Source organism: Balaenoptera ricei, chromosome 7 (assembly GCF_028023285.1).
Source record: "Balaenoptera ricei isolate mBalRic1 chromosome 7, mBalRic1.hap2, whole genome shotgun sequence".
Taxonomy (NCBI): domain Eukaryota; kingdom Metazoa; phylum Chordata; class Mammalia; order Artiodactyla; family Balaenopteridae; genus Balaenoptera; species Balaenoptera ricei.
The window spans coordinates 42,442,162-42,455,616 of NC_082645.1; the positions used below are offsets into that span (position 1 = coordinate 42,442,162).

The window sequence follows — 13,455 nt, forward strand, 5'->3', positions numbered from 1 at the left end:
CGTGGTGAATTTCAGGATGCTTTCTGATTGGTGCACCAGGAAAGACATGTTTAAACTCCCTGAATGGTATTAATGGTGGTTGCTACTTTCACATAAGGATGTGACTACTCTGGGCACCAGCTGGCAGCAGAAACCACACTGAGAACATCATTATCTAGCTTCCTTCTAAGGATCTGGGAAAGGTGGACATCTCATTTCCTTTCATGTCAGCTGTGACTTAGGTATGACAGATATCGTTAGCCTCATTGAGAAGCTCGGGCAAAGCAGGGATGAGTGGTTTAGCATGTTGAGGCAGTAACAGAGGAGGACAACCTGTTGAGGATTCTTCCTGCCAGACTACTAATTAGCTAAGTGACTGGAGCTGAGAAAGAGGAGTCTCAGGCTACTGCAGAACTCTGCTCCCTGCTTTTCCATGGCTAGCCTTCTTGTCAGTTAATCAGCGCTTCCCCCTTCAGAATGGGGAAAATGGGCAAATTGGAAAGACATTCACAAATGCAACATGTGTCACCCCAGTCTGAGAGCGCAGTACCACATTTGAACATCTTACCTAAGCTGGACCGAGTGTTTGAGCGTTCAATTATTGCTCTCTTGCTGGGATTATTTAGGACAGACCTCTTAGCAAGAGAAATGTCAGCTGTCACTCTTGTTATTGATATCCTATGAATAGGAACACAGAACAGAACAAGCCAGTAAAAATGTCGTGGGGCTCTCCAAGAGATTTATAACCACAGTACTTAATAACCGCCTCACATACTATACTGCAACCACAGTATAATAAACATTGGCCACAAGTATTTTTAAATAGGATTTTGCTAGTTAAAATACAGGCAGAGCAGAATGGAGGAAGGTTTTGGCTATTTAACGAAAAAAGACTCCAGGAAAAATGCAGCTCTTCCTCCACTATTGTCTGCCTTGCCGAATTCTCCTTATAATGCACACCATACCAGGAGGGAATCAAAACATATGAATAAACCATGCTCTTTCTAGGAAGCAGCAATACAATTTCCCCACAATTCACAGTTGATTTGCTCTTGAGCAAGACTTTCAGGAACTGCAAATGCTCTGCCCAGGTGCATCAATGCTGCTGGTCAAAGGGGGAAATCCTCTTCATTTCAATCATCAAAGACAATCAGCTGTGTTGCATTCCTGATGCTCAACAGTTAACTCATGGTACATGAAGCATTTCGCCACAGGCCCAAAGGAATGTTTCATTTCTAAGAATATGAAAAATATGATTTCTTTTCTGCAGGCACAAGGATTCTTCAGCATATTTGCATATTGCTTTGAATGCATATTGTGGGCAGTAATAAGACACTATTGCTGAAGGCAACATAAGGATTGTGCCAGGATTTCCATAAGTTAGAAAGTATCCTGCAGTCACGCAAGACAAGAATAAAACCGAGACACTGCAAATGAATGGAGACAGGGATCTATCCGTATATGATGAGAATCTCTGGAATTTATAATTTTAAAATTCTTTATTTTAAGCTGGGATTGCTCAACTTCAGATTATGATCTACCTGCAGAATGCACAGAATGCCTCTCTAAGCCAGCTACTGCCATCATGGGCCCTTCTTCATTCTTATCTCCAAAACGTGGCAGAGTTCCAGGAAGGAGACAAGAAGAGTCCCGCCCCTTCCCTTTTATACTCACTGCACTCATTCTCCCCCACTTTCAAACTCCTCTAGCTGGTGGAGCAGGGAAGAGGGTAGAGTTATCAACAATTATTGAGTCATATGTCATCTCACACCTATTTGGGGACAACACTGTCAGCACTCTCAGGAGACTCTTCACCTGACTTCAGGGACCTGAATCCTTGGGGAGAGTTTAAAATAGTTTTTTTTTTTTTTTAAATAGTCCTTTTCATAAATGGTTGGAAATGATTTCTTTAAAGCAACAGGCTGTGCAAAAGTTCTGGTGCCCTTTTAAAGCAAAGTACTCCTTGTTTGCATTGTTGTATATATAAGCTATAGATGGTCAGGAAGTTTAAAATTTTTTAACTTCTTAGAATTTTTTAGGCTCTAATAAATTATTCGAGGCATCTTCAAATTGTCTTCTGCAGAAATCAAGAATTCTGTGAAATACGTCTCGGGCCACTGAGAATGTTAAATGGGGGCTGAGTAGGCCAGGAGGGCCCCAGCTTTCTGACCCTCAATGCCAGGCAAACACCCCTGCATTTATGTTTTCTACACAGGGGGCTTATCTATGATTTCATTGTAAGAACTTGTTCAACTGCTAAAAGATATTGGAAAACACTGGTCTGTACAACTTCTTCATGTTTTAAAATTAATTAATTAATTTATTTATTTATGTTTGGCTGCGTTGGGTCTTTGTTGCTGCACGTGGGCTTTCTCTAGTTGCGGCGAGCAGGGGCTACTCTTTGTTGTGGTGCGCAGGCTTCTCATTGCGGTGGCTTCTCTTGTTGTGGAGCACGGGCTCTAGGTGTGCGGGCTTCAGTAGTTGTGGCTCGCGGGCTCTAGAGCACAGGCTCAGTAGTTGTGGCGCACGGGATTAGTTGCTCCACGACATGTGGGATCTTCCCGGACCAGGGCTCGAACCCGTGTCCCCTGCATTGGCAGGCGGATTCTTAACCACTGCAGGGAAGTCCCACTTCTTCATTTTATCAAGAAGAAAAGTGAGACACAGAGAGGAAGTTACACATGGTTATTTAGAGTCTAAGAAGGTTTAAAGCACAGGCCCCCAAGCACCAGACCAGTACTTAGTCATCTGACTCATAATTCTCTTACAGTTTCAGTTTTCTTCTCCAGCAACCCTGAATCTCCTGATACCAGCCACATCATCAAGTGCAGATCTTGGCCACATGCTGAGAGATGGTCAAGATCTAAATGAGGTTAAAGTCAGTGAAGCCCACATCTGAGTCTCCATTACTCAGTTGGCTACTGCCCTTGAGGCATGAAATCTCATAGGTAGTCTTTGCAGTCATAGCTCCTTTTACCTACAGAAGAGGATTTGCTTATTTTTGCGTTTCTGGTTTTTTTGTTTGTAGTTTTAAGAATGGAGTTGCTGGTTAGAAACATACAGTTAATTTCCAGAGCAATTCAAATACATGACTGGAGACAAGTGGGTTGGTTTAGGGACAGAATTCAACCTTCTAGAATAATGATTTTTAGAGGGCCCAAAGAGTCTATTCTGCTTCGGTGAAAATCAAATTTGCTAGTTCTGTACTAGCCAAATAGTGACCCTTGGTTCTTAAAACTTGAAAGGATTATCAACAGATGTGCACTCCTATTTTCTCTGGGTTTTAACACACTTTTACCAAGCCATTTTCAGACACATCCAAAGTTTTACCAAAAAAACAAAACAATAACACACATACACAAAAACAGAAAAAATAAACTGCTTCATATATTCCAAAACCGGAAAAGGTGTGGACAATAAAAGGTTCTTTTTCTTCTTTCATTGGTCAATAAAATACCAGCTTATTTGTTAATATAGGTTATTTCTTAATAAAAATACACATTATGAAACAGCTCAGGAGAAGACAGACACAGCTCCAGAAACCCTCTAATAAGACAAAGCAGGAGTTTTTATTTTCCATGCAAAGATGCTTACTATTATCAAACTCAGACACCAAATCCAAACTTTTTTGTTGTTTAAAAGGCTCCCCAGCAATGTAATTACATTCATCATTAAATGCTAGTTTATATACTTTTTTTTTTTTACTTAAAGTTATACCCTTTCTATTTCTTTTCTTGCTATACTCATATCCTCTAGTGTCTTTCAGTACTTCTATGTATCTTATTTGATATACATCTCTAAAAAGTTCCCTTGGAAACTTTTTTGTGACGTAGTGTCAGTAATTACTAGCCCGCGGATAAAAGCCTAACAGAAGTTCAGTTCCCCAGCAGACTGGGTATATATCTCTAAATCTAGTAAATCTGAACCCTAATTGTTGCTTATTTCTGGTTTGGAATTCATAATTTCTGCAGTCCATCATGTGCTATGAGTATTAGTTTTCTGTGATTTTTCTATGGAAAGACATTACTCTTAGGTGATACACACTCATTCAACAATAATTAGTATTTCCATGTTGATAATGGAACAGCTAAAGATCCTTCTATACTCTATCCTTGCCACATCCTATATGCAACCCTGTTAGTATATTAGTTTTTATTAAAATTCTTAGACTTCCTTCACAAAGGAAAAACATTCCAAACATCAGACAGCACATTGTCAGGAGAACAGGAATGGAAGGCATATGTAGACCTCAGTACTCTTCCTGGGTCTTCCTCTTGGCTGGTTGTGTGACCATGGTCAAGTCATGCCATCTTTTGAGCAGCAATATCATAATCAATAAAGTGGTGATAGTGGGTTTGTCAAATTATCTCACAGGATTGTCATTAGGAGCAAACCAGGTAATATATAAAAGTGCTTTCTTAAATAATTATTCATAGTGCCCTATGTTGATAGGCACATATATAATGTATACAAGGTAGTTATTGGAGATTTGAGACTTGAAGGAGACAGTTTCTTTATATTCTATCCTCAAAAGTTAGCAGTCTACCATGAACTCTCCCATTCTTGGAGTCTGTGAAATTTATATACTTTGAGGATGGGAGAATAAGGTCAGACATGTTGCAATCAAAATCTGCTAATTTAAATAATCATATTTGGCATTAAAGTGTTCAATTAATTATCTCTAGTGCTTGAGTGTCCACTGATGAGTCTGCATTTGAATAGAGAGTAGGAGGAGGAGATAATAAGAGGATGATATTGGTTATGAAACAGAAGGCACTGTATTGTTCTTTTCCATTTGTTGACTGCAATTCTTCCATGTCTTGGCTGCTTTGTGAGAGCATCAGCTGTTGCCATTTCCTTTTATAAATAAATACTACTTCTTTGAGTCTCCCTAAATTATATTCTTAGCCTCCGTTCTTCAAATTCTTTCTCAAACCTTGTTTTTTTTTTTTTTTTAAGCATTCCTTGGCTAATAGCTTCAGATCCTATTTGTATGTTCATTTGTGATTTGGGGCCATAATCATGTCGGTTACAAAGTGTCCTATAACTGCCATAGAGCTGATCTGATCCAGTTGTCAAAAAGCCTAAAGTTACAACTTTGTTGGGATTTGAAATGATTAGCATAGGTCAACAAATTGCAATTGGTTTGACTGCTTGCTGTTCAGCCTATGAATGGTAGATTCAACCAGCTGAACAAACCTCATCTGAAAGGATGATCCCCGTTGAATGTTTGTGGTGTTAAATGAAGAGAGAAAAGCTCCATGCCATTGTGCATCCACTGTGTCCCTGCCAGGCTGGTGCCACTGTAGCAGCTCGTTAGGCTCACTTAGTTTATGATCTGTGCACCAGAATTGTCACATGTGACAATTGATGAACTGTCACATGTCACATGAGATCCACAGGTACAGGGGTTCCCTCAGGAAGTATTTAGTATTGTGCTTTCCATTTTTCTTACATAGATTCTAGTTAGGCTCTACAATAGCAATAAAATTGTAAAATAAGTAAGTAGCTTTAAACTGATTCAAATAATTTCTAAGGTATCATAAAAAAAATAAGCATATGATTCTGTAATAGTCAATGTTGGATTTTAATCCAATTTGTTGAAATATTTTTTAGCCAAGATCTGAAAAACTGTATTGAAGAAGCAAGCCTTTTAGCCGTTTGTTTTTTTTTTTTTTCTTTTTTGGCTCTTTCTGAAAAAGAAAAGACTTTATCCTGTTTTGTCTAACCTACTGCATTCATAGCCAACGAAACACTGTGTAGGTTTCCATTAGAACATATTGTTTATGTTGCATTGCTGTGCAAAAGCCCACTGTGTAATTGTTCACTTGGCTGGTTTCAATTAAAGACTATTTGTTGTTTTCTCTCCTTTTATTAATTGGTAAAACATAACACAGCAGATTGTCATGGCTCAGAATGTAAGGATATTCCCCACACAGCAGACATGTCAGAGTCATTGTGTATCCACACTGCACATTTCTTCTTCCTTACCAAAGTCTATATATACTCAACCAATGAATTCATTATTGTTTTTCTGCTGCACTGGCCTCTTCTAATTTGAAAGCAAATCCACTCTCCTACTCCCACTTTTAATACCTAGCTTTCTCCAACTCTGCCATACATCAGATCTATCTAGGGCTGAGTCTCTTTCTCCAGCTATTACTTTTGCTGCTGCTGTATTCTTCCTCATATCTCCAGACCCTCTGCTGTGCCATCAGACCCCATGGAACACTTGGCATTGAAATTTTAATTCTATTTCTACTAAAACCAACTTCAATAGTGTGTACAAGTGCTTGGTGAATCAGGTAACTCTAGCTGGTAAATCTCTGCTCTTACAATTAAATGCATTTCCTCTTTCTGGGTCTGAAGATTGAGGAAGAACCTCAGATTCTTCATTCTTGAAGGCAGTAATTAAGTCACTTACTTTCTCTCTGCTAAATTATAATAATTCCTTTCTTCTTTTCCATAAGTCCTACCTTTCAAACCTTTAATTACACTGCTGCTTACAAGGATGTTAAGTGGGGACCAAAACAATCTAACAGAAGCTTAGATTGCATATAGGATGGCATTTGTTCAGCTCAAGGGTTGTTATGGGGCCACAGGATGAGGCACTTCTCAGAACTTCCTTAAATAAAGGCACTGCAGGTTAGAACCATGTGACTCTAAGCACAGCCGAAGGAAGTGTGATTGACTGAGCCAGGCATGTCAGCTGCGGCCAACCCAGGGAGAGCTGCATGAGGGTAAGGGTGATGGCCTCTGTCATCGGAGGCAAGGACCAACACCAATATTATTAACTTAAAGAGTCAGAGTTCAGCTGTTTCTTTGTAATGCTTTTTTAAGAAGTAATTTCCCAGGAGTCAAAAGTTTTCCAACAGAAGAAGGTTATCCATCTACCTGTGGTTTTGGGACATAAGAGATTAGCCTAAAAGGACTTTTACATTTCCTTCCAACTCCAAGAGTCTAGTACTCAGTGCTTTTCACTTGTTTTCTCTGAAATTACTTCATTCTCTGCCTATTTGTTTAAAAAAAAAAAACAGAAACAAAAACAAAAAAAACAGAGAATAGGATACATCCATGGCTTTCTTATTAAGCCCTTTGTGTCCACTAGATAAATGTGGCAGACTATTATTTGTTCAGCAAAATCCATTTACTCTTCCTCTTGGGCACACAACTATACTGTAATTCCCAGCCTCCTTCGCAATTAGGTGTGGCCACATGACTAAGTTCTAGCCAATGAAATGTGAGAATGATGTGAGTCACTTCCAGGCCAGCTTGCTCCTCTCTCTAAAGCTAATTGGAGAGACCAACCCCAGGTCAAGGGTCCCAAATGACAGGCAGGACAAACTTTTTGCCCAGTCCTTCCCTCCTCCACACTACCCACCTTCCCAGCTGAGGAACACCTGCCTCAGACTATTAAATGAGCAACACTAAGCTTCCATTGTGTTTGATTCATTACACATTTTGGGCTCTACTTATTAAGGCAGCCTGGCCTGTACTAAGATACTTAGCAATTCACATAATGGCACTGAAGCATTCTGCTTTCTTGAACTAAAATCTCAATTATTGGAACTAAAATCTCAGTTTATTTTCTTTGTATATAGTCCCAGAAACTAACAAATATTTCAAACACAATTATCCAGAAGGTTTTTCTTTTGACAAATACATACAATTTGTACTTAAAGCATTATCATGTTTGCTTTTTTCTTTTTTTTTATTAATTTATTTTATTTATGTATTTTTGGCTGTGTTGGGTCTTCGTTGCTGCACACGGGCTTTCTCTAGTTGTGGCTCGCGGGCTCTACAGCGCCGGCTCAGTAGTTGTGACGCACGGGCTTAGCTGCTCCGCGGCATGTGGGATCTTCCCGGACCAGGGCTCGAACCCGTGTCCCCTGCATTGGCAGGCGGATTCTTAACCACTGCGCCATCAGGGAAGTCCCGCTTTTTTCTTAAAATACCATATTTTAAAAAATCTATTTGTGGATATTTTTAAAATGTCTTCAAATACTTAAATATTTGGTAAGCTGGATGCATTTAACCATACTTAGCACACACGAAGTTTTCTTCATTTCTAACAAGTCTTCGGGTATTTGCACATGGTTATTTTTACATGGAGTGCATTCTGAATTGTGAAAGAGCTTGGTACTTAGTATTGAGTCAGTATGGACTTTTTACCATTTCTCTGCAAAATACAGAAACTCTTTCCGGATATTTTTCACAAAACTTAAATGATAAAATTTTCTGACGGTTAAAGACTGAGCCCTGTTGATAATGGGTCATAATGGGATAGGATACATACAAAAGAAACCCATAAAATAGCAAAGAAATTTCTAGTAAAACAAACCCAGAACTGAACATCCAAAGAAGTACTATTCCCTACAAAATAGTCATTTTTGGAGGCTTATGATGAAAACATTTCTTGCGCTCTTCTTTTAAGGAAATTCAGTACTTTATACCTTCATATGATACACACACATACATGCATGCACATGCACAATTCCCAAATGATACTACCCAACTTGACCAGTGAGGCACCATATTTGTCAGAAATATTCTATATTTTCATTATTTTTTATAAACATAAGTTTGGTATGAATTCACTAACAAGTGAGAAAATAAACACTAACACATACATATAAGTAAAACAAATGGATAATTTTCCTTCTCAAGGTCCTTTTTCTTTAAGGGATTCAATGCTATACGTCATAACTTCATATTTTCAGAACACTTTCATTGTACTCTCCCCTGAACACTGAGTTAACTTTTAATTAGAGAACATCTGCAATCACCAGAAACATAGATCCACAAATCAATTTATCATTCATGTTCGGTTAAAGTTAAATAAAGAATACAAAAGCATCTGTATGCCTCACCTCCCATCAAACCTGTGCTTCAGGAAATCAAAGAGGGCTTTCTGCATCATGTCTGTGACCTTTGCAGAGGTGAAAAAAAAAAAAGAATGAGGCAAACACACGCAGAGAGAGAGAGAAGTCAAAAGTGAGAGAGCTGAAAGGGAAGGCATTCTGACGGAGCAAAGATCTGATCACAGCCACTCGTCTGGTGGAGGTGGGACAGGGCAGGTGACCGTGGACAGAGTTTTTCATACTTAACCACTTGCACTTACTCAACTTCCCCCCTTGGTTCTCCTCCAGGGTGTTGAGGAATGAACCAGCAGTGTTCACTAGATCCAAGGCAAACCCTCATCTCCTTTTAGGGGGTGGAACTGCCATCAAGAGTCCACGAGTGGTGCCTGCCTTCAGTGAGGAGCAGCTAGAGCTCCTCAGGCCAGCCTTGGGCTCTGCCTCCTGCTAGCCTGTGCAAGTCGGGGGAAATTCTCCACGCCTAGGGCTGGATTTCTGTACACCGCTTTCCTGCTCTTCCTCTGATGTTCCTCATTGAGAAAGGGAGGGGAGGAGAGGAAGGAGAAGGAGAAAAGGGAGGGTGGGGGAGAAGGAGATGGGATTCTTAAATCTGCCTCCAAGAGACTCATTAATTCACTCAACAAATGTGTACTGAATGCCTACTATGTGCCAGCCACTATGCTAACTCAGTGGGAAGGGTGCCTTGGAGGTTGCCCACCTTCAGATTTTAATGTCCTACCCACTTATTCTTATCCACGCTGGCATAAAGCCAAAATGGCAACATCTGAAATGCAGTGATCTAAGTCTTTACTCTTTTCCTTTTTGCATGGTTTTATTTAATTAATCTCTGAAGGAGTTCACTAATACTTTTAGTGGAGTGTGTTTTTTTTTCTTTTATATGGTCTTTAAAGTAAAGAAGCAGAGAAATGTTTGGTGGAATATGCCATTGTCTTGAGCACCCAGCAAGGTGAGATCGGTTGGTGCTTTGAGGTGAGGTTTGCTGGCATATTGCCTATATGTTCCCTTGTGCTGTTCATACTCTATTATTTCTAATAGCAACGGGAACAGTTGAGACAGAAAAAATTCCTTTCTTTGAACTGCATGCAGAGCAAATTTTTGACCAGAACTTCCCATTATAAATATTTTGAGGGAGCTATTTCTGAACACTGTAATACATGAAAGACAAGAAGTGGGCCAGGGAGGGAAGAAAGAGTGAAGGGCCACGTAAGCCCCACACTGCACCTCCTGCCTTCACGAGCTGAGGGCTGGCCTCTGTTAGGACCCGTGTGAAAGCAGACCCTGAGAAGCAAGCTCCAAATGGCTGTCTCCTAGGTTCTTGATCAAGAACTGAAGCGTAACAGACTGGTATTTGTACCTCATAACCCTTCAGTGACGGCCCCACTAACACCACCGGACGCATGGATGGCACAACATCGTAGGGAGGGATGTGCTCCGTCTGAAAAAGATGATTGGACACTCGTGACAAGGGGAGGGTCAGCACACCTCCTCCACAGCCACAACATTCACAATCCTCAGGTCAAATGAGAAATGATGACCACAGGTCCCACCAAGGAGACTCCTCCCTTATTTTATAGCCATTTGGGTCACTGAAATGGAGCACTGCAGGCATGTATGGATAGAAACCTTCACAGCAGATTTAAAAAGGAAACACAACTTACCACTTTTTGCTTCTGTTTTGCTAAAAGACAACAATGAGAGCCATATCAAAATATGCAATCTCTGTCATTGTTAGCACATGCTTTTAAAAGATGGAAGAATGTACCAATCTCTCCCTGTCATTTTCGTCATTTTCCAATTCACCCACTCTGCAGAGCACCATTCTACTGTTTCATGCTGGTCGGGCCAATTTTGAAGACAAATGCAAAAACAGACAACTTCCTCTCCGTTAGAATGGCCTTATATCCTGATTTCATGTGGGGTGGGGAGCGTGGATTTCATAATAACATTGGCTGGGCCAGTCACAGGCCATGGGTTGTTCCTGTGCTGGACACACCATGCAGTGTGGCTGACAGCAACTTGGACAAATCAAATTTGATAAAAAGAAACTTAGAATAACAATTTGGATAATAATGATCATTACCTCACTCACTAGTTATTTCTGGATTTGCAGTTTTGGTGAACTATCAAAAAATTTTGCAGTTCTTGTTGTGTTCTTAAGTCTTTCTGCTCATTTTCCAGAATACTGACACATTTTTCCTACTATGTTGCTCTTAATTTCAAGTAAATTTATAATCAGTTATTCCTGTTCTTTCTTGTTTGTAATAGTGAAAAGTTGCAATGACCTAAATGTCCAACAAATGGGGATGAGGCAAAATATACTCAATATCTGATTAAAGTGGCTTTGTGGCCACCCAATCAGGTCCAGTCCATTTGCGGACAACCCAGAGACCCAGAGTTTGGTTCAGAGCCATGGAAATCAGGATTCACATGAACAAGGACCCAGATACTCAGATCTGTTCCAGAATCAATCCAGTTTCCTGCAGTTATGATAGACCAGGATAGACCTTGGATCTGTCATTCCGAATTGGTAATCCTGGATGACTTAATGCAGCATCAATTCTGGGCAGAATGAAATGAGCCTATAGGAGTCAGGGAATGTGGTGGAAGAAAAATTCCTGCTTGAATACCTCCACAGTTTCTAAATACACAACTCCTGACTGGGCCACCACTGTCTCTTCATTACCATTAATTCCAGGGCTCAGTTATCTGCTGTACAAACAGAAGTGAAGTCATCTGGGCCCAACCTCATTCTCTGCTTCAACCCTCTCCACCTCCACAGCCCAGGCTGTACCAACACACCCTAAAGTTTTACATGGAGACTTAAACAGAGCATTTTCTTCAGACTTTACAACTTCTTAAAAACTTTTTAATTGGTTGGCCCTCACCATCTTAAAGTCTGCTGGGTTTCTGGGTGGAATAATGAACTTGCTTCTGAATGATTTATAAAATAGAGGGCAAATAAGATTTTACAAAATTATATTACAATGATCTGAATTTCTAGTACCACAAGTACCCTTTAAATCAAATCAAATGACCATAGAAAGCAAATGAACAATGAAAAGTTAAGTAGAAAAATCTTTAAGTCAAGTCTTTAAATTGCTTCCAAATTAGTAAAAATACTTGCATGTATTTTCAAATATTAAGAAAGGAATACATTCCATTAAAAAAAGGTCTAACTGAAACCCTCACCTGTTGATGTGGGGGTTGCTCGAAATGTCCCTGATACCATTTCTCCAAGACTTGAAGAAGAATTTCCACTGGATTTCCTAAGATACAGAAAAGGAACTTAAGACTCATTCCCCAACGATGGCGGAGCAGAAGGACGTGCGCTCACTCCCTCTTGCGAGAGCACTGGAATCACAACTAACTGCTGAACAATCTTCGACAGGGAGACACTGGAACTCACCAAAAAAGATATCCCACATCCAAAGACAAAGGAGAAGCCACAATGAGACGGTAGGAGGGGCGCAATCACAATAAAATCAAATCCCATAACTGCTGGATGGGTGACTCACAAACTGAAGAACACTTATACCACAGAAGTCCACCCACTGGAGTGAAGGTTCTGAGCCCCACATCAGGCTTTCCAACCTGGGGGTCCAGCAACAGGAGGAGGAATTCCTAGAGAATCAGACTTTGAAGGTTAGCAGGATTTGATTGCAGGACTTCAACAGGACTGGGGGAAACAGAGACTCCACTCTTGGAGGACACACACAAAGTAGTGTGCACATTGGGACCCAGGGGAAGGAGCAGTGACCCCATAGGAGACTGAACCAGACCTACCTGCTAGTGTTGGAGGGTCTCCTGCAGAGGGGGGTGGCTGTGGCTCACTGTGGGGACAAGCACACTGGCAGCAGAAGTTCTGGGAAGTACTCCTTGGTGTGAGCCCTCCCAGAGTCTGCCATTAGCCCCACCAAAGAGCCCAAGTAGGCTTCAGTGCTGGGTCGCCTCAGGCCAAACAACCAACAGGGAGGGAACCCAGCCCCACCCATCAGCAGACAAGTGGATCAAAGTTTCACTGAGCTCTGCCCACCAGAGAAACACTGAGCTCTACCCACCACCAGTCCCTACCATCAGGAAGCCTGCACAAGCCTCTTAGATAGCCTCATCCACCAGAGGGCAGACAGCAGAAGCAAGAAGAACAGTTCTGGGCTTCCCTCGTGGCGCAGTGGTTGAGAGTCTGTCTGCCAATGCAGGGGACATGGGTTCGAGCCCTGGTCTGGGAAGATCCCACATGCCGCGGAGCAACTAGGCCCATGAGCCACAGCTACTGAGCCTGCGCGTCTGGAGCTTGTGCTCCACCACAAGAGAGGCCGCGACAGTGAGAGGCCCGCGCACCGCGATGAAGAGTGGCCCCCGCTTGTCGCAACTAGAGGAAGCCCTCGCATAGAAAACAAAGACCCAACACAGCCATAAATAAATAAATAATAAATAAATAAATAAAAGAAGAACAATTCTGCAGCCTGTGGAACGAAAACCACATTCACAGAAAGATAGAAAAAATGAAAGGGCAGAGGACTATGTACCAGATGAAGGAACAAGATAAAACCCCAGAAAAACAACTAAATGAAGTGGAGATAGGCAACCTTCCAGAAAA

General features: G+C 41.0%; 1 protein-coding gene across 2 annotated transcripts in view; it reads right to left on the reverse strand.

Moving 5' to 3' along the window:
- The window catches only part of CACNB4 (calcium voltage-gated channel auxiliary subunit beta 4), a 250,959-nt gene that overhangs the window by 23,846 nt on the left and 213,658 nt on the right, over positions 1-13,455 (reverse strand). The window contains exons 6-10 of one of the 2 annotated variants that reach the window (XM_059927866.1): positions 12,048-12,124; positions 10,517-10,536; positions 10,213-10,293; positions 8,850-8,908; positions 548-657 (exon numbers count right to left, since the gene is read on the reverse strand). In XM_059927866.1, the coding sequence (XP_059783849.1) occupies positions 548-657; positions 8,850-8,908; positions 10,213-10,293; positions 10,517-10,536; positions 12,048-12,124 (347 nt within the window). Of the gene's footprint in view, positions 1-547; positions 658-8,849; positions 8,909-10,212; positions 10,294-10,516; positions 10,537-12,047; positions 12,125-13,455 lie in introns of those variants that run through there. The other variant, XM_059927865.1, reaches the window with a different exon arrangement.